The following is a 20763-nucleotide window of genomic DNA, read 5'->3' on the forward strand; positions in this document are numbered from 1 at the left end:
CGAGGAGAGTGAGCCACTGGATGGTTTCTTCCTGAACTGGGATCAAGGGATGACACAGATATACCATTGAAGGCTCCCCCCTCCCCCGGCCCCCCAGTTTGGTTGAATAAGTCGTGTAGAGGAAACAGTGGTTCTGGAAGTGACCTTGGCACTGCCTGATCACTCATCCAATGATAGCCTGGTTAACCCAGCTGGTGATAATAGCTGCCCACCCAAAGCCATTTGTTTCATTCATCTTTCCTCCTATCCTGTCTTTCTTTCATTTCTTCTCCTACCCATCCTTTCCCTCTTTCTCAACTTTATTTTTATCTACCAGTCAATGCACAGTCTGACCTTTTATACCACTTCCTTCTTTGTCCCTTGTTCCAGTCCTTCCTTCTTTGTTTCTTCCCCACTTCCCTACCTTTGTCCTTCCCTCCATCTCCATCACTTCTTCCTTCCCACCATCTCTTCTTCCCTCCTTCCTTCCTGCCATCTTCCCATCTCTCCACCCTTCTCTCTGTGTCCCTCCATTTATCTAGCCCTCCCTCCTTTCATAATCCTTTTCTTCTTCCATCTCTCTATCCCACTATCCTTCCCACCATTTCTCTATCTCCCATCCTTTCTTTTCACCCTTTCCTCTTTCTACTATTCCCCCATCACCATCCTTCCTTCTACTCACTCAACCATCTTACCATCAACCTGATGTGAACTACCTTAGGCACAAGGGTTTCTGACATGGAGACCTCCAGTTCATCCATTCAACCTACACTTACTAGTTTTGGTCCACGGATCCAGGCAGCTGCTACCCTGTTTGTTCATCTGTGTCACATGCACTTAGGAGTACTGGTCCTGTAAGGATGGTGTCAGGTTTCCTGGAGATGGTTGGGCAGAATCCCAAGCAGGCCATGTAGCTCATGACACTGGGCTGTGAGCATAGAATGTGGCTTGACCTTATACTCAGTTGAGGATATTGACTCAGAAATCTTGTAAGTTATCCTTGCTTTTTCAACCATGAGGCACATTTAAGCTGTTTGTGTCTGGCTAAAGCTGATTCTGGTCCCCATAACCATCCTTGTTTTTTCTTCTGTCTCTATGCTTTCCCTGTTCACATGTGGTGGCTCCATCTTGGGCCAAAGCTCTGGGCTGCAGGTGCAGGTGGCCCATGATGGTCTGTATCTCCGGCCATTGATGTCTCTCTCTTTCTCTCCTACAGCCCGCCAAGCTTGCTGAGGCCTTCAAGTACTTTGTGCAGGGCATGGGATACAGTGAGTATAACACTTTGGGCACAGATAGGTGTTGGGGTGGTAATGTCATAGCCAGTGGAGGCTGGAGAGGGCTTTGTCATCTTGGTTGGCTTCAGCTCTTAAGCATTAGGCAAGTCTAAGAAAGGAGTAGAAACAATCACACATGGCTGAATGAGGAATGGATCAGTACCCAGTTTGGTTACTGTACTGTGCATATCACACAACAAACTAAGATGCTGTCCTAGAAATGCCAGAAGGGTTGTATGTTCTCAGAGGACCTCAACATGTGTTCAGTCACACATACACACACACACACACACACACACTCACACACAACCAGAAGAAGTTGCTTCGCATCTGACATTTATTTAGCTTTGCACGAGAACTATTTAAAAAGCATTTGGTGCAAGAATGAGACAAAATCCTTATTGACAAGGCTAGTCTTTGAACTCATAATAGCCCTCCTGCCTCAGTCTCCCAAGTGCTATGATTACAGACAGGAACCACTGTTCTAGGCTAGGACTATTCCTTTAAACACCACCACTTCCAACAACAACAACAACAACCAAAAAGCAAACAACAACAACAAAGCCAATAACCAACAGCTGAACAAGGAATGTTTATATGCTTGCACAGGAGACCAGCCGTTGTAGCAATAGTGGGGATGATAATGGTGACATAAGATTTGTAATTTTTTTTCTCCTTTAACCATAACAATAATCCTACAAGGGAGGGTCTAAGCAGGCCACAGAGAGGTTGAAGGTTGATTGAGCCAGTGTCCTGTGTAAGAGGGAGACCAGAGTGCCTGAGATTGAAGGGAGGGTGCTTCTTTGCTAAATCATTATATGAGGGAACTGAAGGACTGGGCAACCTGCTACAAGGACTGATTGCTTCCTGCTTCAAACTTAGAGTGAGTTTGTCATTCAGGAAGCCTCTATTTTCAGAATTGCCAGACTCTTACTAGGAGCTTGGCTGGGCAGCAGCCTTGATTACACTCATTGTCATGCTAGTTGCTAGTTGTTGCTCTGTCTCAGAGCAGTCCTACTCAGTTTTTTTTCCTGCGTACTGCTTGGAGTTACAGTCCATACATTCTTCTTGACTGGAAAAGTCTAACTTTGTGTTTCTTCTGGAAACCACCTACCCATTTAGAAATGGTGGGCCTATTTGGTGAAGCTATAATCTTCATATGAGCCTTCACCTTGCCTGCTTCCAAGTAGGACAGAGTGAAGCAGCCTAATACGAGTGCCTTAGACAAGATCCTGTTGCTAGGTGTCTCTGTCCAACAAAGCCCATTTGCCTGTGGCCCTTCTTCCACAGCCTGCTTTCCCTGGTGGATATGGAAGAGAACTCCTCTGTAGTTGGGTTTCCCTTGCTGAGTGTGGATCATAGCTCGTTGGCTGTGTATTCAGGGAGGAAACCAAATAAAAGCAAGGCCTTACTTATTCCCAAAATTTGTCTTCCATCTGTCCCCTCAGTTTAGTTAGACAATCTTCCCATAGATCTAGGAGAAAATAAAAGGGAGAGACACAGGCCCAAAGGCATTGCTGAGAGAAGATTCCAGCTCACAGACTGTCCGCCTGTGATGCTGGCCTCAGAAGACTAGTCCATTGTGTGTCTGGTGTCATGGGAAGTTGTCATTTCCTGGTGAGATCATCAGGACTCAGAGATTTTGGTGGAGAAACAGAGATTCAGGAACAAACACATGGGCCACAGATGTGCACTGACCCTCATTCTTTCTCAATTAAAAATAGGCTGTTCTGAGATGGCATACTTCTGTTATCTCAGCATTTGGAATGAAGAAGTAGAAGGATTCTGAATTCAAGGTCTTCCCAGCTACATAGAGAGTTTGAGGCCAGCCTGGGATAAATGGAACATTACTTGAAACAAAAAATGAATAGACAACAACAATAACAACAAAAAAACAGAAAGAAAGGAAAGAAAGGAAAAGAAGGAAGGAAGGAAAGAAAGAAAGGAAGGAAGGAAGGAAGGAAGGAAGAAAGAGAGAAAGAAAGAAAAAGAAAGAAAGAAAGAAAGGAAGAAAGAAAGAAAGGAAGAAAGAAAGTCAGTCAGACAGGCAGACAAACCAGAAACAACACTGATTCTTTAAGGAACAAAGGACTTAAAGGAGCAAGGACTAATCCAATTAGTCCTTGTCTAATCTAGGGCAGTGCTTCATTGGGGTGTGGCATTAGTCACCCCAATAAGTAACCTAAGAGATTCCCACAGATAAGGTTCTTAATTATCAGGAATGCATTTTTTCCCACAAGTTCAGAGACTGCAAATCTGAGGTCAAGGCTTGGACAGGGCTGGGCTTACTTCCCAAGGCCCTTTCTTGCCTGCTGGATTCTGCTGACTATATATCATAGGTCTTCTGTGGCTTGTGGCTGCAGTACACCAATCTCTCTATCCATATGGGCTGGCCCTCTCTTGTTTTCTTATTAAGGATATTGGCCTTTGGATTAGGGATTATCCTAATCCAGAAGAACCTTATCTTAACTATCTCTAAACTAAGTATTCTAAACAAGGTCATATTCTGAGGTTTCAGGAGAGCATGAATTTGGGGAACACTGCAACCCCAGATAGGAGGATCGTCTTGTATCCCATTCTGTCAGTCATCTACTGTGGCATGCGCAGTTTTGGTCTTGCTAGGGTTTGAGAGCTAGCAGGCTTTGGGAAGGCAGAAAGACAGACTGCTAACATTTCTTCAGGAACCATGTGAGGAGACCTGGGGGTCCTTTTTGGGATCTGCAGGAACCAGCCAGCCTTGCTGGCTTCCACTTTATACTGCCTACTGACAGTACACTTGACAGGAGGTTACATGCTCACACAATAGTCTTCATTTTGCCAACTGGATATCAGGAAGATCTGGTTGTTACCTAGCTAATAAGCACATAACAAATTGGGGTTCAGACCCAAGTCATGGCTCAGGTCTCTTGCCATGTGATTGTTATATGCCTTTCCCACACCTTGGACCTTACTATCCCCTTTGTGAGTGGCACGGAAGGTGGATGGGTCCAAGGATGAAGACAATAAAGAAGTGGTGGGCTCTTAGGATAGTATCATGGCTGGCACACAGGGGTAGAGTCCCATCCTTGTAGAGGCTTCCTGTATCCTAACCATATTGTCTTCTGTGTTCCCAGTGCCTTCTGCCAGCATGACTCGCCTGATGCGGTCCCGCACAGCCTCCGGCTCCAGTGTCACATCCCTGGAGGGCACCCGTAGCCGCTCCCATACCAGTGAGGGCCCCCGAAGCCGCTCTCACACCAGTGAGGGGTCCCGTAGCCGCTCCCACACCAGTGAGGATGCCCGTCTCAACATCACCCCCAACTCGGGTGCCACCGGGAACAATGCCGGGCCCAAGTCCATGGAGGTGTCCTGCTAAGCAGTCTGTGCATCAGTCGTCCTGGACTGGTGGTTTCTCCCTTAGCCCCCAACCCTTGCCTGCCACCCTACGCTAATGCGGTATTAATCTAAAGCTGCTTTTGTAAGAATGAACTCTGGCGGGGGCAGACCCAGGCTGTTCAGGCTGCCTCCTGGGACCAGGGTGGGTGGTGGTGGACCAAAGGCAAGAAGCAGTTCAGTGTTCTGTTCTGCTAACAAGTGGTCTGGTAGACACTCTCTCTACCCTCAGACACCAAACTGCCAAAACTAAGAAATACATAGCTGTAACACTGCCTGGCTCCAAGCCCAGGCTGATCCAGCATCCTGGTTCACGGGCATTTTGCCAGCCTGCCTACTTCCTGTTTCCTCCCCACTAAACTCATTCCTGGAAACACACTTCTGTTTTGAAAGGAGAGAGAGGCAGGAAAGTTGGGCGCCTTATTTTAAGTAGGGAAAACAAGAAAGGGAAAGAAAGAGGCGGAAGCTAGGGCAGGGAGAGGAAAAACAAGTCTACTCAGCTCACTTGAAGGAATTGATTTTAAAGTTCTGGATGCTGAAACCCACAGCCCATTTTTCTGACAACCTTTTACCATGCAAGGGAAACTGGTAACAAACTCCTGGCTCCATAGAGAAAGTGATTTAGGAAATATGGGGCGTCAGTGGTTTAAAGCTCTTGCGATGCAGTCTTTGTGCCCCACTGTTCCTGGCTCCCATTCCACAGTGTGAATGACTGGATGATGTCTTTGCCCCTGGGGAAGATGGTTTGGATTTGTAATTGCATTCTTTGAGGCAGAGGGAGAACCCAGCAGGTGACAGTGGTCCTTACTTGGGAGAGGTCTCTAGGCACGGGAAGGGTAGGAATAGAATGGGCATGGCATTTGACACTAATGTTAGGACCAAGTGCTAGAACCTGGTGGGTGTGGATTTCAGTGAACACCAGCTTGTGATCTGGACTCTAGTGTGACTGAGTCCAACTTCATCTCCCATTATTGATATCTGGCATTGACTTTAAGCTTGTTGGCCGAATGTCTCTCAGCTGGCCCACTGCTGGTTCTTCAGAGAGAACGATATGTTCTGGTGGAGGAAGGACTAGTTTTGGATTCTGTACATTCCATGGGAACTTTGCTTCCCTCTCCTGCCCCTCCTGCTGACTGGGTTTGTAGCATTGGCCTCTCTAAGCAATGCCAGCCTAACGCCCATGCTCCATACTACTGCCTTTTGATTCTTACTGTGGCTAACTTTGGACTTTTCCTATAGGAAATGTGATTAGATCAGAGACACTTGACCATTGGGAGTCAGCCCTCAAGGCCTGCTGAGGTCCACGATCTTGGAGTTGCTAGAGGAAAGTCATGCCATGTAGGTGACATGAGAGAGAGAGAGAGACAAGGAATCAGTTTACCTGCCAACTCCTACCATGGAGCCTTCCACTGACCTTGTGTAGAAAGATCAGGGATCCAGGCCAGGGTGACTGAATGCTGACAAGAAATCACTGTATATGTCTTTCCAGGGCAGTTTCTTAATGAGATGTTTGTATTTATTTCCAGACCAATAAATTTGTAACTTTGCAGTGGCTTGTGTCTTTTCGTTTTCCTATAACGGAAATGGTGTGTGTGACTTTGTGGAACAGGAAGGAGTGGAGCTTTCCCCTTGACACCCAGAGGCCCTGCTGTGTGCCCCTTGCTGTTGGAGTTCTTTACCACAGAATGATGCTGACCAGTAGATATGGCACTGCCTGTCACATAGGTTTCTAAGCTTTCTGGTAGTGATATTAAAGAAAGAAGAAACTGGTGAACATAATTCAGGCATCCATATAGCCTAATATATCTAAACTATCACTATTTCTACATAAGCAGTCAAACAAATCTTTTTCTGTAATAAAGAATCCAGCGTGCAGTCAGCCTCGCCACACACACCAGGCATCTATTAGTGGGTTACTATAGTGATGAGAGAGCATTTTTCAAGCTGGAAGAAGAGGGAAGCATATAGCTAAAACTGACTCCTGTTTCACATCCCATGGGAAATGTTTGCGTTGTATGTTCGGTATGAATGTGTTGTGTGCATGTTGAACCTGTGTGTACATTTGGTGGCCTGAGGTTGGTGTTGGGTGTCTTTCTGTATTGCTGTCTATTTTTATTGCTTTTGAGACAGTCCCACCAATATGTTTGCTTACCTGGTGCTGAAGAGGAAAATTCCATTAGACCCTTTCCCTCCTGGAAGAGAAAGGTCATAGAATGCTTAGGCACCCCTCTCCTCCGGAAGGCAGAGGCTAATTAATATTCCTTAAACCACAGGGTGTGGGGACTGACCTGCAGGTGGGGGGCGGGCAGAGCACATGGACAACGGACCATTGGCCACTCACAGACAAGGGAGGTCCTTGCCCTAAGGACTATATAAAAGCTCACTGAATGAGCAGCGTGAGGTCACCTCTCCTTTTGGGCTGCAAGATGGCTCCAGCATGCTGGAACATGAAAAATTCCTCTGGCTTTTTGGAGTGATTCTCTGCTTGGCATGGTTCACTCAGGAGGTCTCCGGTAAACTAAGGCTCTGCTCGCTAGAGTCTTACAGTGCTACCCAGGGTTAGTTTGTCTGAGGGTGCCTCTCCATCTGAGGAATCTATTTCCCATACAGATGATTGTTTATGGGAGGCCATAAAGTAACAGTTGGGAGCCTGTAGGAGGGCGAGTGTTGTGTGCTAAGTAATTTGCTTCTGAGAAAGTGAGGAGGAAAAGCAGAGGAGCTCCTTGGCATCCTAGCATAGATGATGACGCTGGCTGGGACTAAGGTATATCTCACCTCTGCTGTGATGTGGCCCTTGACATGATACAACAAAGACACTTGAAGGCTCGGAAGATGGCTCAGTTGGTAAAATACTTCCATTGCAAGTGTGACATTCTGAATTCAACTCCCCATAACTCACATTAAAAAAGAAAGCCAGGTAGCAGGATCAGTGTTTAAGAACATTAGCTATTGTTCTAGAGCACCCAGTTCAACTTGTAGCACCCACATGGTAGCTTATAAATGTCTGTAACTCCAACTCTTGGGATCAACACCCTCCCTACACAGGCACAGAACACACATGTGGTGCAGACATGCAGGCAAAACATCTACACACATAAAATGTTTATGATGGTACATGCTTGCAACCCCAGTGCTGGAGAGGTAGAGATAAGAAGATCACTGGGGTGCTCTGGCCAGTTAGCTTAGCCTACTTGATGAATTCCAGGCCAAAGAGATGTCGTGTCTCAGAAATAAGTAAAACAGAGCAACAGCACAGATTATCCTCTAGCCCAAGAGCACAAAAGTGTACCTGCGTAAGAAAGGGCCCTTGACTTCTGTGGCCATCCTCCAGCTGAGGAAAACCTTACACAGATCTCAGGTGAGCCTTGGTGATGGTGTTTTGTAATAGCAATAGAAAAGTAACTAAGACAGGGTCCAAAGAATCAGTGCAGTTGAGTTGATGAATTGACCGTGACATCATAGGACTGACAGTCAAGTCCATGGGTATAAAACCCACTGTCACTCATTGCTGTGCTGAAAAGTGATCCCTGGATGTCTAGGATTCCTAAGAAGCAAGGAGATTTGCAGCTATGAAGAGTGCTGCTGCATACTGCTTATTATCTTACTTTTTTCACATTCATGAAATGCTGATTTATTTTTTAAGAATTTGTATTATATTTATTGTGCGCACATTTCTGTGTGTACGGGTGTGCATGTGCTTGAAGGCCTGAGGTCAACGGCACAGAGCTCCCTTCATTGCTCTCCACCTTATTCTTTGAGTCAGAGTCTTTACTGAACCCCGGACTCATAGATTTGGCTAGACTGGCTGGCCAGTGAGCTCCAAGGGAGTCTTCACTCCCCAGAAAGAGTAGTTTTCAAAACTCAGAGAGGCTGAATGGCTTGACCACTCATTTCCAGTGGTTTATTACCTACCTGCCTGTAAATCTTAAGTACAAGACTGGCTCACACTCTCACCTATCAATGTCTAGGGATGGTGGAACATCAGTGAGCTCTAGGGACCAGCAATGTGGGCTTGAAAGGTTTTCACTGGCCCTAGGTGCCTTTGTTCTTCCATTAAATGGTCCTGCTCAGACTTGCAAGACACAATAGCTTTGATGTGGTTTTGGGTTACTCTCCCTCTCCTCTGCTTGCATTTCTTATATTACCAGTGAGCCTGATTCTAGCAGCAGCTTTTGCTCTTTCTGCTGAAATGGATGAAGAAACCCACATTTTTTTGGTATTATATAATAGCCAGAATAATGAGGCTTAGAGTAGAGAGCCTGAGGGATGTTTTATAGAGTGTACCAAATGGTGAGAAGACTCTGCCAGCATCTCCTTAGAATCCACACATGATAGAAAGAGCCCAGATTCCAGTAGGACGTGAATTTATAAGTACACAGTGTCACTAAAGTTTGAAGAGGTAAGTGGATGATAGATGATAGATAGATAGATAGGTAGATAGATGATAGATAGATAGATAGATAGATAGATAGATAGATAGATAGATAGATAATACAGAGCAGGATGACACAATCACCCTACGTAACAATCACCATATATGTTTTTACAATTTTCTTCAGGTCTCATTTTCTCCAATCTCAGCTAGATAATACTGAGTAATATTGAATAAAGTCCATTCATTTCCTCTGAGTCTGATGCACACACAGAACTCCGGACTGCAACTACAAAGGTGTTTTAAATTCTACTTTATATTTTGATCATTTCACAAGGCAGGTTTCCTTGTAGCACTTTCTTTTATACTTAGTTTCAGTTGTTTTTCTTCCACACTCTCTTCTCCACAATTTCCTCACCTTCATCCCCTTATCCTCTTCTACCTCCAGCATTCTGCTTTTGAGTTTCATATTACACGTATCTGTCACCCTCCCCAATTCTCTGCATTAAGGCCTATTTCCCCTTTCAGGGCCCTCTTTCTGGTTTCCTGGAATCAATCTATATACACTCAATTCCTATATAAATACACATATGAACACTTAGAAGCTAGATCCATACATGAGAGAAAATACATGACATTTCTCTATCTGAGCCTCAGTCATTATATTTTCTAATTCCATTTGTTACCCAGAAAATTCCAGCTTTTTGTTTTTCTTACGGATAAGTAAAATTTTATTGTGCATATGTAGCACTTTTCCCCTCTCCATTCATTTGCTGATGGGCTTTAAGGCTATTTCCATTCCCTGGCTTTTGTGAATGGAATGGCAATGAATATCTGCATGGGGGTAAGATATCTGCATGGGAGTAAGATATCTGCATGGGAGTAAGATATCTGCATGGGGGTAAGATAGAGAGTCTTTCTGAGAAGAAGAAAACCTGTGCTTGGGCATAGAGGTGTTAATGGAAACAAGTCATGTGACTCTTCTAGGTCTCCCCCTGATCTGCATTGTGATATTGTTTGCTTTGGGAAGAATGGACTAGAAGCACTTAAGAGAATCATTCAGATCCCCCGTCAGAGCCATCAGCACAGCTGCTCGTATGGCTAAGCAGTACCACGTTGTATAGAAAGGACTACCATACTCTTCCTTAGAGAGGCTGATCAGTAAACGCAGAGTTACAACTTTAAACAGAAATACAACCATGAAGATCATTCTGTGATTAAGCCATTTCTCAGTAGAGTGAAAGAGCGCCACTAAATGTTGATGACAACTCATGTTTATTTCCTCAAATAATGACAACTTGAAATGTATAGATGCATACATTGATGTCAATTCTTACTATAAGCCAGATGACAACCCTGTTTGCTATTAAACAACTCAGCTAGTGTCCATGGAGATGCACATGGCTGGATATGCAGAGGTGTGTGAGTGCATGTGGCGGCCAGGAGTCAATATCAGTTGTCGTTCCTCAGTTGTCACCCACATTGTCCTTTCCAGGCAGTCTCTCATGAGCTTGGGTTTTGTCAATTCAAATTGACTGTCTACCCAGTGAGTCCCAGGAATCCACCTGTATCGGCTCCCCAAGCATTGGAATTATAAGCATCCGATGCCATGGTCAGATTTTTGTTCTTAATGTGGGCTCTAGGATATCAAACTTAGGTCCCTCGGGCTTGCAAGGTAAACCTCTTACTTTTATGCCAGCCCTTTGTTTAAAAATCAAACATGCAAGGTGCACTCTGCCAAGAGGTAGGTGTTATCATTTTGTGAGTTCCCCAGTTGAGGCAACTGAGGTGAGGCACGCCAGAAAGGAGCACAGTGTTTTAAGACCCAGCTGAGCACTAATGGCAGATCTGTTTCCATGACACCTTGCAGCCTGCTTTATGCTTCTCTGTGCTCCCTTTGGTACTGAGGACAGTATGTAATAGATACTCTCTGTTCATCTGTTCATCTCACCAGTCCCACCATGTCCCTGACACTGTGCTATGTAGTCATGGCCCTGACCTCAAGGTACCCAACATCTAGTTAAGAATGTAGCAAGCTGTTTAATAAATGAGCAAGCATTCGAATGGAGGACTGCATGCTAAAATTCCCCCTACTATTTATGCTTATCTTTAAGCCTAGGTATATTGGCAACTCTGGTTGTTATGTAACATTTTCTCCAAAGCTCAAAGCTTGTTAAAATACAGGAAGTTATAAAAGAGACTTGATAAGCCTCAAGGGCTGGCTTGTTCTTCAGATTAAAAAATAAAATAAAATCTAAGAGTCAAGAAGCAAATGACTCAGGATACTCAAAAAGTCCCTAAAACTAACCAGAAACACAAGTCTCCGCGACTAAGCCTAAGGAAATAGAATTACTAAAGGAAACAATGGCCAATTTAACTGTCTAAAACAGGCTCATCAGCAGGTCCCTTAAAAAGACGAATCCACTGAGCTGCCCAAGAGAGATGCTCTGACCTGTTGAGCGGCCTTCAGGTCATACAGCGAGTAGGAAAAGTCCTACTCCCCTGAGATGCCACTCATGCTGGCGTGCATTTTCTGTTGATGCAGCAGCCCTATGTCATACCCATTTCTGTGAATAACCTCTAATCTAGACTCCTGTAAGTAACTGGTCCATCAAGTCAGGCTTTGGTCTTATCTCTACTTTGGTCTATGATGGAGTCCCTATCTGGGATGAGTAGACGTTTGTTCAAGTCTGTCCCCAAACTGGCATCCTCTGGGCTCCAGAATCTATGTTTCTAGGCTCATCTTCAAATATTTAAGTCATTTTTATTCCTTCTCTATCCAATATCTGGGACTTAATTGGTTAACACACATTGATTGAACACATCCAGCTCTCGATCTTTGCCTCCTAATAACAGAATTTAGGAAAAAGAAAACCCACCAAATCAAAGAAGTTACTTTTTGTTGATGATTTATTGCTTTAAGGAGAAAAGCTGTAAACAACGAATTTGAACAATGAAAACTCATCATGGTTGAACAAGCACATTCCCTGCTACACAGATCATGAGAAAAAGGAGGAATGTGGTAAAACGTGACAGGCCGCCCAAGGGCTGGCTCTCTTCTATTAAGAAATTCAAAGGAATTTCTTCATGTGTATTCACTTACAAAATGGCAGTAGGAATATTTAAATACTCAATCACAGTTTGAAAATAGATACGTACATACAAATATACACACATACATATGCAGGGACACACAGCTAATCATGGCCTTCTGCTTCTCAACCATTCAGGGCTGTCACTGTGGTTCCTTTGAGTCAAAAACCAAGTCTTTAAAAAGAAGTGACAGAAGTCAACACTACGGTCACAGGCTGTAATGTTCTCCACTATCTCTATGCATATGTAGATCAGAATTTATTAGGGTGGTTTCAAGCAATCATATTGTTTGAAATTACTTTCTTTGATCAATCTCTAATCACCCTCAAAGTTAGAATTTCTGCACTGTCCTGTGACTTGACTCTGGTGACTCTGAAGCCTTTGGTTTAGGAACAGGAAAATGGGCTGGGTGTCAGAAGAGATGGCATGGGTGTATCACATGATACTGGGCTTCGAAGTTTGTCTGCAGTGCCTCGGCTGGCAAGAACTTGAGCAAATCACTTAACTCCTGGAGGCTTTGCTTTCTCAGCCCTCAAATGGGCAGTGGTAATGCCCTGACTTTTGGGCTCACTGAAAGGATTAAGTAAACTATGTCAGTAAAGCACTGAATAGCAGTCTTGGTTGGTGCTTGCTTAGGGCTCCCCAAATTCTAATTGTAAGGTTTAGTAAGCTGCAGGTTCACAAGCTCAGGTCTCCCTATCCAATGAGTAAGCATATCCAAGAAATTCACTCTTGGCGCAACAGTGAACTTCTTCACTGAAGGTTAGCTCATCTTCATTGATTCTTTAGTTTCTATGCATTTGGGGTTGGACTGGGACTGGGGCTTCTAAAGACTTGCAAATGTGAGTCTCCAGTAATAGTCATTTAGGTTCTGTCAAGCACTCTTCCCCTGATTAAGAGTGGACCAAACATGTGTCTGAGCTTCAGCTCCTCGGTGCCTTTGAGCTTCAGAGTTTATTTATTGAATAGAGAAAGGTTGTGTACTGAGCATGGCTCTGCTAACTGATAACCTGATAAAATGGACCATAGGGCTTAGCACCAAATAAGCTATCGATAAATGGACTTTTGTTTTTAACTATAGTTGATATTCTTAACTTTCCTTGAACCAGGCCATATCATTACAGGCTGTTTCTGACTATTAGAAAGAGCTTCCTTATATTACATCCAAGTCTTTTTCCCTTGGTTCTAAGGCCATTGGTTCCTCTGGTCCTTATGTATGCTAGGTCCATTTCTTAACAATAATGGAGCTATTCTGTCCCCCTTCTCCTATTTCCAATGATCACCCTAACTCCTTTGATTGAAGATGCTCAGCTCAGTTTCCCAAATGAGAATGGATACCTGGTAAGACCTTAGCTTATGGCTCCTATGGAAGTTCTTACAGAGTTAGCTATTAAGACAGATTTTTGCAATCTAAGAAAATCTAACATGATACACATAACATTTACATAATTGATAATCCACAATGGTAATTTATCTTTACATGCAAGCTTGTATACACATATGAACATACATTTATTCAAAATACTAAGCCACGTTTAAGAGAGGATTTTCACTGGTAAGATGAGATTCTGGAAGAAAAGTCTTCTAAGGAAAAATAGGAGTATCTGTATATCGAGTATTTTCTTCCTTAAATATATCGTGAGCACCACTGTTTGCCGTGTATAAGGACAGGCCTTTGGGAAGTTGCAGGAAGGAGGAGGAAATCCAAAGTCCCCTTTCCTACTTATGAATCTCTCTCTCTCTCTCTCTCTCTCTCTCTCTCTCTCTGTGTATGTGTGTGTGTGTGTGTACAGTTCTCCCGTATGCCCACCATGTGTGGTGTGGGGCAAACTGAATCATCTTATAAAAAGAAGTATACTGTAAGCTGGTTCTGACTGCAGGGCAGGAGGACCACAGGGAATGTTGTGCATGCCCTTTTCTGTCCAGTTTAGTTTGGCTCTTTAGTACCTAGACATACTCTTTCTCTGGTATGAAAGGGGCTAGAGAGACAATATTAAGAGGGCAAGTTGATGACTTCTGTATACTTTCCTGCCCTGACATGTTTGGAAGGTCCAAGAGCAAAGAGGAAATATGAAGGTAATATCTATCTGGGCTATGGATCTCCAGATATATGACTTTGAATTTCTTAGCCTCTTTGAACTTATATTTCACAGTGTCAAAAACAGAAATCATGAAGGGAAGCCCTCTGTGTTATCACAAAGTTTCAATGAGCAAATGTGTAGCAAATATTGAGAACAATGGGTAGCATGTAGAACAAACCCAATAAGAGAATGATGACAGGAAATTTTACATTCTACTGCTAAAATAGGTAACAACCTCACTACTTAGGAAAAATCTCTTTCTTCAGCTTACAAACTCTTCAGTGTTTACTGAGGTTAAATAGATCTCCATTTCTACATGGCTGGTCAACTTTCGTCTTCAGATTAGAAAACTGAGTTGTTTTTCGTCACAGACACTAAGGCTGTGAAGTAGGTCACTGAAACAAAAGAGATGTGTCCTGGAACTATTGTGGCCTTACTACTCTTCCTAGAGGCTACTTAGGCCAGAGAGGGTAATCCATTTGTTTGTTTGATGCATATGTTAGGTCTGGTGTAGACTTCAAAAGAATCTTCTAAGGCCCATGAGGACATCTTCCATCATTCCACTGTTTTAGATTCCACTGTTTTTGAGACGATAGACAAGTCACCCTAATGTCCCTACCAACTCCCATGAATCCCAGGGAGAGATTTTGCTAATTGTTCTAAGAACTTGATCAGCAGCAGATTCAGTGACCTGACTAGCTGTGGCTTGTGTGATTGGCTGGCCTTGCCCCATCCCTATGAGATGAATTGGGTACTGCCATCTACCCACAAAAATAAAACTTCTCAAATTACATTTTTCACCAACATGAACCTAATTTGAGCCCTTCATACTGTATGAGGTGAGGGGAAAAATTGCCCAGGTTAGTGAAAATGGCATTCTTTTCATTTTCTTCTTAAAATGATTTTGAACTGCACATCAAAATGGTACAACTATTGTCTTCACCTGAAAAATGTTAGATGACTTGTGATATACAGATCTTTGGAACGAGAGCACTTTTGGTATGTTGTAGGCAGAAATACTCAGGATAGTATCGTTTGGCAAGGGATGATAGCTTATGCCTGTATCCCCGATCCCATCCATCTGTCTGAAAGGGTCCCAACATCCTCAGGCTTGGCATCTGAAGAAGTCTATGATATTGGTTCCTCAGCTGATACTTTTCCTTGGAGAGTCCTATAAGGATTTCTGACAACTTGCAGAGGCTGGAGTCAGACTGGCTGGGTCAGGCTTGACTTTCATTGTGAACAGTTCAGAGATGTGTTTTCTTTGGAGTGATGTAGAATGTCCCCAAGGAGGGACCCATTGTCTTAGCCTGAGCAGCAGGCCATTGGGATGGTCAAAACAGGAACAGAAACTGAGAGTCAGGATCAGGGAATTCAGAATCGAGAAGGAAGTAGATGAAATAAGGCTCAAGTGGGAAGTCCTGGGTCCCAGAGGTTCTGGCTGCTTTACACCATGGAGCTGAACCCCAAGCCACACACCAACCTAATTGGCAATCTCTGCAAAGTCAGGGTAAGATTGCAAGTCAGCAAAGATATCGTTAGGATTCCTGCAGCTCAGGTTGCAGAAGCAAGCATTAATCCATAGGACCTGTCGAGAGAAACCCGGCCCCTCTGGACACTGGAAATCCACACTGATGGTCTTGGACTTGTAGGGGATGCAACACCTATTGTCAGTACAGACTCCACAGTACTTTGGTCGATAGGTGCGTGTGCTGACACAGCCTGCAAGAGTGAAGTTCGTGGCCTCCTCTGGCTGGTACACAGCTAGGCATTTCTTCCCTGCCTTCAGGAAGGGAAAGGAGCCTTGGTTAGTACTGGTGATGTATAGCCACCTCACTCCCTCTAAGCACCGAATCCTCCCTTCCCTTCACTGTGCATGGGCAAGCATCATCTGTGTTCCAGATTCACAGAATCTTTAAGCAAGGAAGGACATCAGCCAACTAAACAAGGCCTTGCCACATGACACAGGTAAACTGACTATTGCAGAAGGGCATTACCATGCTGAGCTCAGATATCACAGCTAGCGGTCACCCATCTCTCCTGATTTTTTGCATTTTTGGTACCCATATGTTAGTGTCATCAGCATAAGAAGCCTCTTTTAGCTAACCAAGCTTCCCAGCTAGCAAGTGGCTGAGCCAACATGGTACTCCTTGAATAAGCAGAGGCATATTTTGCTCTCATCTGTCCCCTCTACCCCACTGGCTCTCTTTCTCAAACATACTATCGTCATACAGCATTTTCAATAGCATTGACATTATTCAAATACAATTCTATCCTTCCATGGGGCTGTGGGCTCCTTGATACTTGAGCTTCTTTCTGTATCTTGCTAATATAACCTTGAAGCTGGTATACAGTAGGCAATTACTTAATGCCCTATGCCAATGTTAGGTTCTATTATCAGCACCATAACAGAGCTGGTCTCAGAGCACATCCACTATGGGTGGGGCATGCAGATTATCCAATTGGGGGAACCTACCTAGGGTAGATGATCATGGAGATAGGAGAGGAATCGTGAGCTTCCAGTGAAGGGCACAGACGTGTGATAAATTTTTAGAGCCTAGGTTAGGGTCCTTGTTCTTATTGTTCCTTATACTGGGTCTTTCACACACATACTTCCAATTAGGAGACATTCAATAAGGATCTGCTGGCACCAAAGGTCAGCAGAGCAGAGTGTGAAGAGTAGAAAGGGAAGTATGTATCCATCCAAGATGCTCCATTAAGGATAAGGGGCAAGCCCCATGTCTAGTGATGGTACTGGGAAGCAGGGCAGCCTTTTCTCAGCATCTGAAGAACCTACTCTGCTCCATCCACAAACAGAGCCAGGGATGAGCCCTGATAAGTTCTCTTTGCTTGATATGACATCAGGTGGGCCAAGCACTAAGGGTATTTAGTTAGACAAGGAAGACCCAAACCTAAAGCCCAGGGCTGAAGTCAGCCTTTTGCAGTTTAGTATCAATGTCCTTGATGCTGTACTTGTATCATCTTAGACTTTCAAAGCTGGGAGGGATTCAGGAATTAATACCAATGTTATACTCATGGGAAAGGTACTGAAGCTTAACGATAGCCAGAGACTGGCTGCAGCTTCAAACTCTAACAGCAGAAAGGCATTTGACCCCATGTGTTTCAAGCTCTAGTTCATAGTCCTCACATTGCCCAAGTAGCTGTCCTGTGCCTATGTCGATGGATGTGGGAAGCCAATGGGAGGAAAGATGGGGCAGGTCCCGCAGAATCACAATACACAGAGAACACACTGGATGGCTCCTGATATCCCCGTGGAGTGACCTTGCTTCTGATAGGATGGAAACTACAAAAGCCTTTATCCTGAACTAGCCTAGCAACCTCAGTCCCAGGCCTGCCAGGCCCCTTTTATTAGTTCCATCTTATAAGTGACTCCAAAGAAGGTTAGTGGTCAGGCTTGAGCCAGCTATACATGCTCACTATGCTTATACCTGCCCAAGGGCCTACCCTTACCCTGGATTTACCTTGATGTGTGGTAGGATGTCCACATCGCATGGCCGCAGGTTGCAGAGGCGGCTCTCCTGCTCTGGCCAGCACCGGGCATTGACGTTAGAGATCCGAGTTGAGATGCCTAGGCCACAGGTGGTTGAGCAGGGGCTCCAGGGACTAGTGTAGGCTATGCAGTTCTCAAACCGTTGTTCCACTGTGCCCAAAGCTGCTGTAGAGGGACACCAGAATGAGTACCCATGAGTCTGTAGCCTCCATAAGCTCCCTCAGCCCTCACTATTACCATAAAAAAAAACCATTTAGAGTTCATGAGACTCAGAAAGAGTCAGAGAGACCAGTAGATTGGTGAATGATTAAGACAAAGAGACAGAGACAGACACAGAATTGGGCAGTTCCTCACCACAGACACCCAGGCAGGGGGATTGTATTCTCATCCTTAACATTTTATTTTCTGACCGAGAGATACAACATAAAACCACAGAAAAAAAATCTCATCATTAGAGCTGAGTAGACCCCAGGTCTCTATGATGGTTCTATTGACTGTCAACTGGACAGGGTCTAGAACCACCTGGAAGACGGACCTTCAGGTGTGTCTGGCAAGAATTTTCTACATTGGGTTAAGTGAACTGAGAAGACCCACCTTAACTATGGACATGGAGTGGGGTTCCAGACTGACTACAAAGGAGAAAGTAAGTTGTGCACCAATATTCATCTCTCCCTCCTTCAAGAAGGATGCCACATAACCAGAAACCCCCTCCTGCCCCTGTTACCTTTCTCATTACAATGGATGGAATCTCTCTCTTTTTTTTTTCTTGGTCTTCATTAAAGTGGGATTTTATTTTTATATTTATTTTTACCTGTGTATCTGTTTCTATGTCTGTGTGTGTATGCCATGTGTATGCTTGTCCTTGTAGTGGTGACCAGAAGAGGGCATTTGAACCCCTGGAACTGGTGTTACAGGCAGTTGTGAACCACCAGGTAGGTATAAGTGCTGGGAACCAAACTCATGTCCCTTGGAAGAGCAGCAAACACTCTTGAAACCCAAGCCACCTCTTTTGCCCCTGCATCTCTTCTTAAAATGTAAAGCAAAATAAACCCTTTCTCTCTTAAATTCCTTTTAAGTATTGCCTGAAGTATTTTGTTATAGCAACCAGAATAGTAAGCAATACAGTGGACGTCCACATCTTACTGGTCCTTAGTCATCGCATTAGAAGGATATCTACCTTGTGGGGCTACCGGAAAAGGGTGTAGATTTTGACTGAGTTTATGCCATGCATCTGCAAGATACTGAGCAAGATCTGTTAAAAAAGGATACTGTCCATCCTACAACCCCTCAGAAATGAAGTATATATGTGAAAGATCAAAGGTGAGTCCCACATCCTACCACCTGACATCCCATATCAATAATTTCAGAGCAGGGGAGCTGAAGAGGCCATAGCCTTCTGTGTCACACTTCCTGGGTTCGTCGCTCTGCACTACACTAGTTTGCAAGTTGTGTGATCCAGTGAGCTGGCTCTCACCTATAGGCCTCAGTTCCCTAATATTAAAGAGATCAAGAACAGCATTGCCAGGCCTGGGGTCTGAGAGGACAGAATCATACATGTAACAGTGCATCAGATGTCCCTGGCTTAGTGAATCCCTGTACATGCTAGCCAGTCCTGTTACTCAACTATGGACCCATTGTATTATTTCCCCTAGCTGGTCCTATGAACATAGAGCCCAGCATCTGATCAGCGCATGCTTAGCCAGAGGTGAGCAGGGGAGAGTGGTGAGCTACGGAGGGAGACAGGCAGATAGATGGCAGGTGAGGCAGAACAGCCTACAAAAAGATGGAACAGACAGACAGACAGACAGACAGACAGACATCCCACCTCTGTACTCATAAGAAGGGGAGGAAGGGTTGGGAGAGAAACAAAGAGACAGAGAGACAGAGGGAGAATGAGAGAGAGACACAAAGAGAGACACAGAGACAGAGCGATGGAGAGAGACAGAGAGATGGAGAGACAGAGAGAGAGACAGAGAGAGAGAGAGAGAGAGAGAGAGAGAGAGAGAGAGAGACAGACAGACAGACAGACAGACAGACAGGAGAGAATGAGAATAGGGACAGACAAGGTAATCAAAATATGGGGGGAGGAAGAGAGGGAAAACACACCAGGCAGACGAGGTTTCTATTTAGGGTAACACAGAGCTCTTCATACAGTCCCTGGAGCTGGCAGGTATGCAGCAAACATTGCTGGTGAGTGAATCTGGGAGTGAGATAGGGAGGGCACCCACACACAGAAGGGAGAAAGCAATGGAGGCATCCAAGGACAGAAGCGGGCAGTCTGGGATGAGCTGGCTGGGAGCCTGTAGCAGGCTAGGAGGGAGGGATTTGTCAGGGAGGATGAGAGGATAAAGAGCTTTGGTTTCTGAGTCTCCTCCATACCGCTGCTGCCGGGCCTCTGCCTGGGATGGCTAAGAACTGGGTCACTGGGTCACACACAATGGGCAGGCAGCCTCTGCCTCCCTCCACCACCCAGGGACTATTGTACTATACTGAAGGCAGGTTTAGTGGGAGGAGCTGTCATGCTTCCCTGAACTACCAGGGACCAAACCTTCCCTGCTACTGGCTTTCATCTCGATACATTGATCTTCCATAAGTCACATTTGTTAAGGTCCGGAGTTGTTTCAGATGGTCACAACTTGGGGAGGTGTTGGCTGTCATCTAAAGGGACTCACTAGGGATGCTGTCAAGCCTGTAATGGCCCTCTCCCCACAACCCCCCACCCCAACCCCAAAAAACCTTTTACTCCTAAGTGCTGCTGGCACGAAGGGCAAGAACACAGCTCTCCACAGGCTCTGAGTAAACCCACACACATACTTAGACATTTTAAAAACATTAGCACCCCCAAAGCACAGTGGTAAGCAGTCTTCTGTCCTTTGGGGTCACCTGCCTCAGAGGCATTTTCCTCTAACAGTGTCTGCATTCTGTGGCCACTGTGTCAGATTCTCTTGGACTCTCCTCATTTCCCCAGATTCTGTCTCTTCATAGTCCCTGGCCTCCTCTTCTCTTGTCCACTCCTCAAAAGTCACTCTCCCCAGACCTCTACTCCAGCCTCTTCCATCTCACTGTATGTGCTATTCCCAG

The 20763-nt window shown here is 44.8% G+C and overlaps 2 protein-coding genes across 2 annotated transcripts in view; one reads left to right on the plus strand and one right to left on the minus strand.

Moving 5' to 3' along the window:
* Ndrg1 (N-myc downstream regulated 1) overlaps window positions 1-6174 on the plus strand; it is a 43243-nt gene extending 37069 nt beyond the window's left edge. Inside the window, exons 15-16 of the mRNA XM_028773242.1 lie at window positions 1196-1247; window positions 4367-6174. Coding sequence (XP_028629075.1) covers window positions 1196-1247; window positions 4367-4608 — 294 coding nt within the window. The 3' untranslated portion in view covers window positions 4609-6174. The remainder of the gene's footprint in view (window positions 1-1195; window positions 1248-4366) is intronic.
* An 8884-nt stretch (window positions 6175-15058) lies between these two features.
* Ccn4 (cellular communication network factor 4) overlaps window positions 15059-20763 on the minus strand; it is a 29422-nt gene continuing 23717 nt past the window's right edge. The window contains exons 4-5 of the mRNA XM_028773295.1: window positions 17654-17847; window positions 15059-15954 (exon numbers count right to left, since the gene is read on the minus strand). Coding sequence (XP_028629128.1) covers window positions 15655-15954; window positions 17654-17847 — 494 coding nt within the window. The 3' untranslated portion in view covers window positions 15059-15654. The remainder of the gene's footprint in view (window positions 15955-17653; window positions 17848-20763) is intronic.

The sequence above is a fragment of the Grammomys surdaster genome, unplaced genomic scaffold (genome assembly GCF_004785775.1).
Source record: "Grammomys surdaster isolate TR1022 unplaced genomic scaffold, NIH_TR_1.0 224, whole genome shotgun sequence".
Lineage (NCBI taxonomy): Eukaryota > Metazoa > Chordata > Mammalia > Rodentia > Muridae > Grammomys > Grammomys surdaster.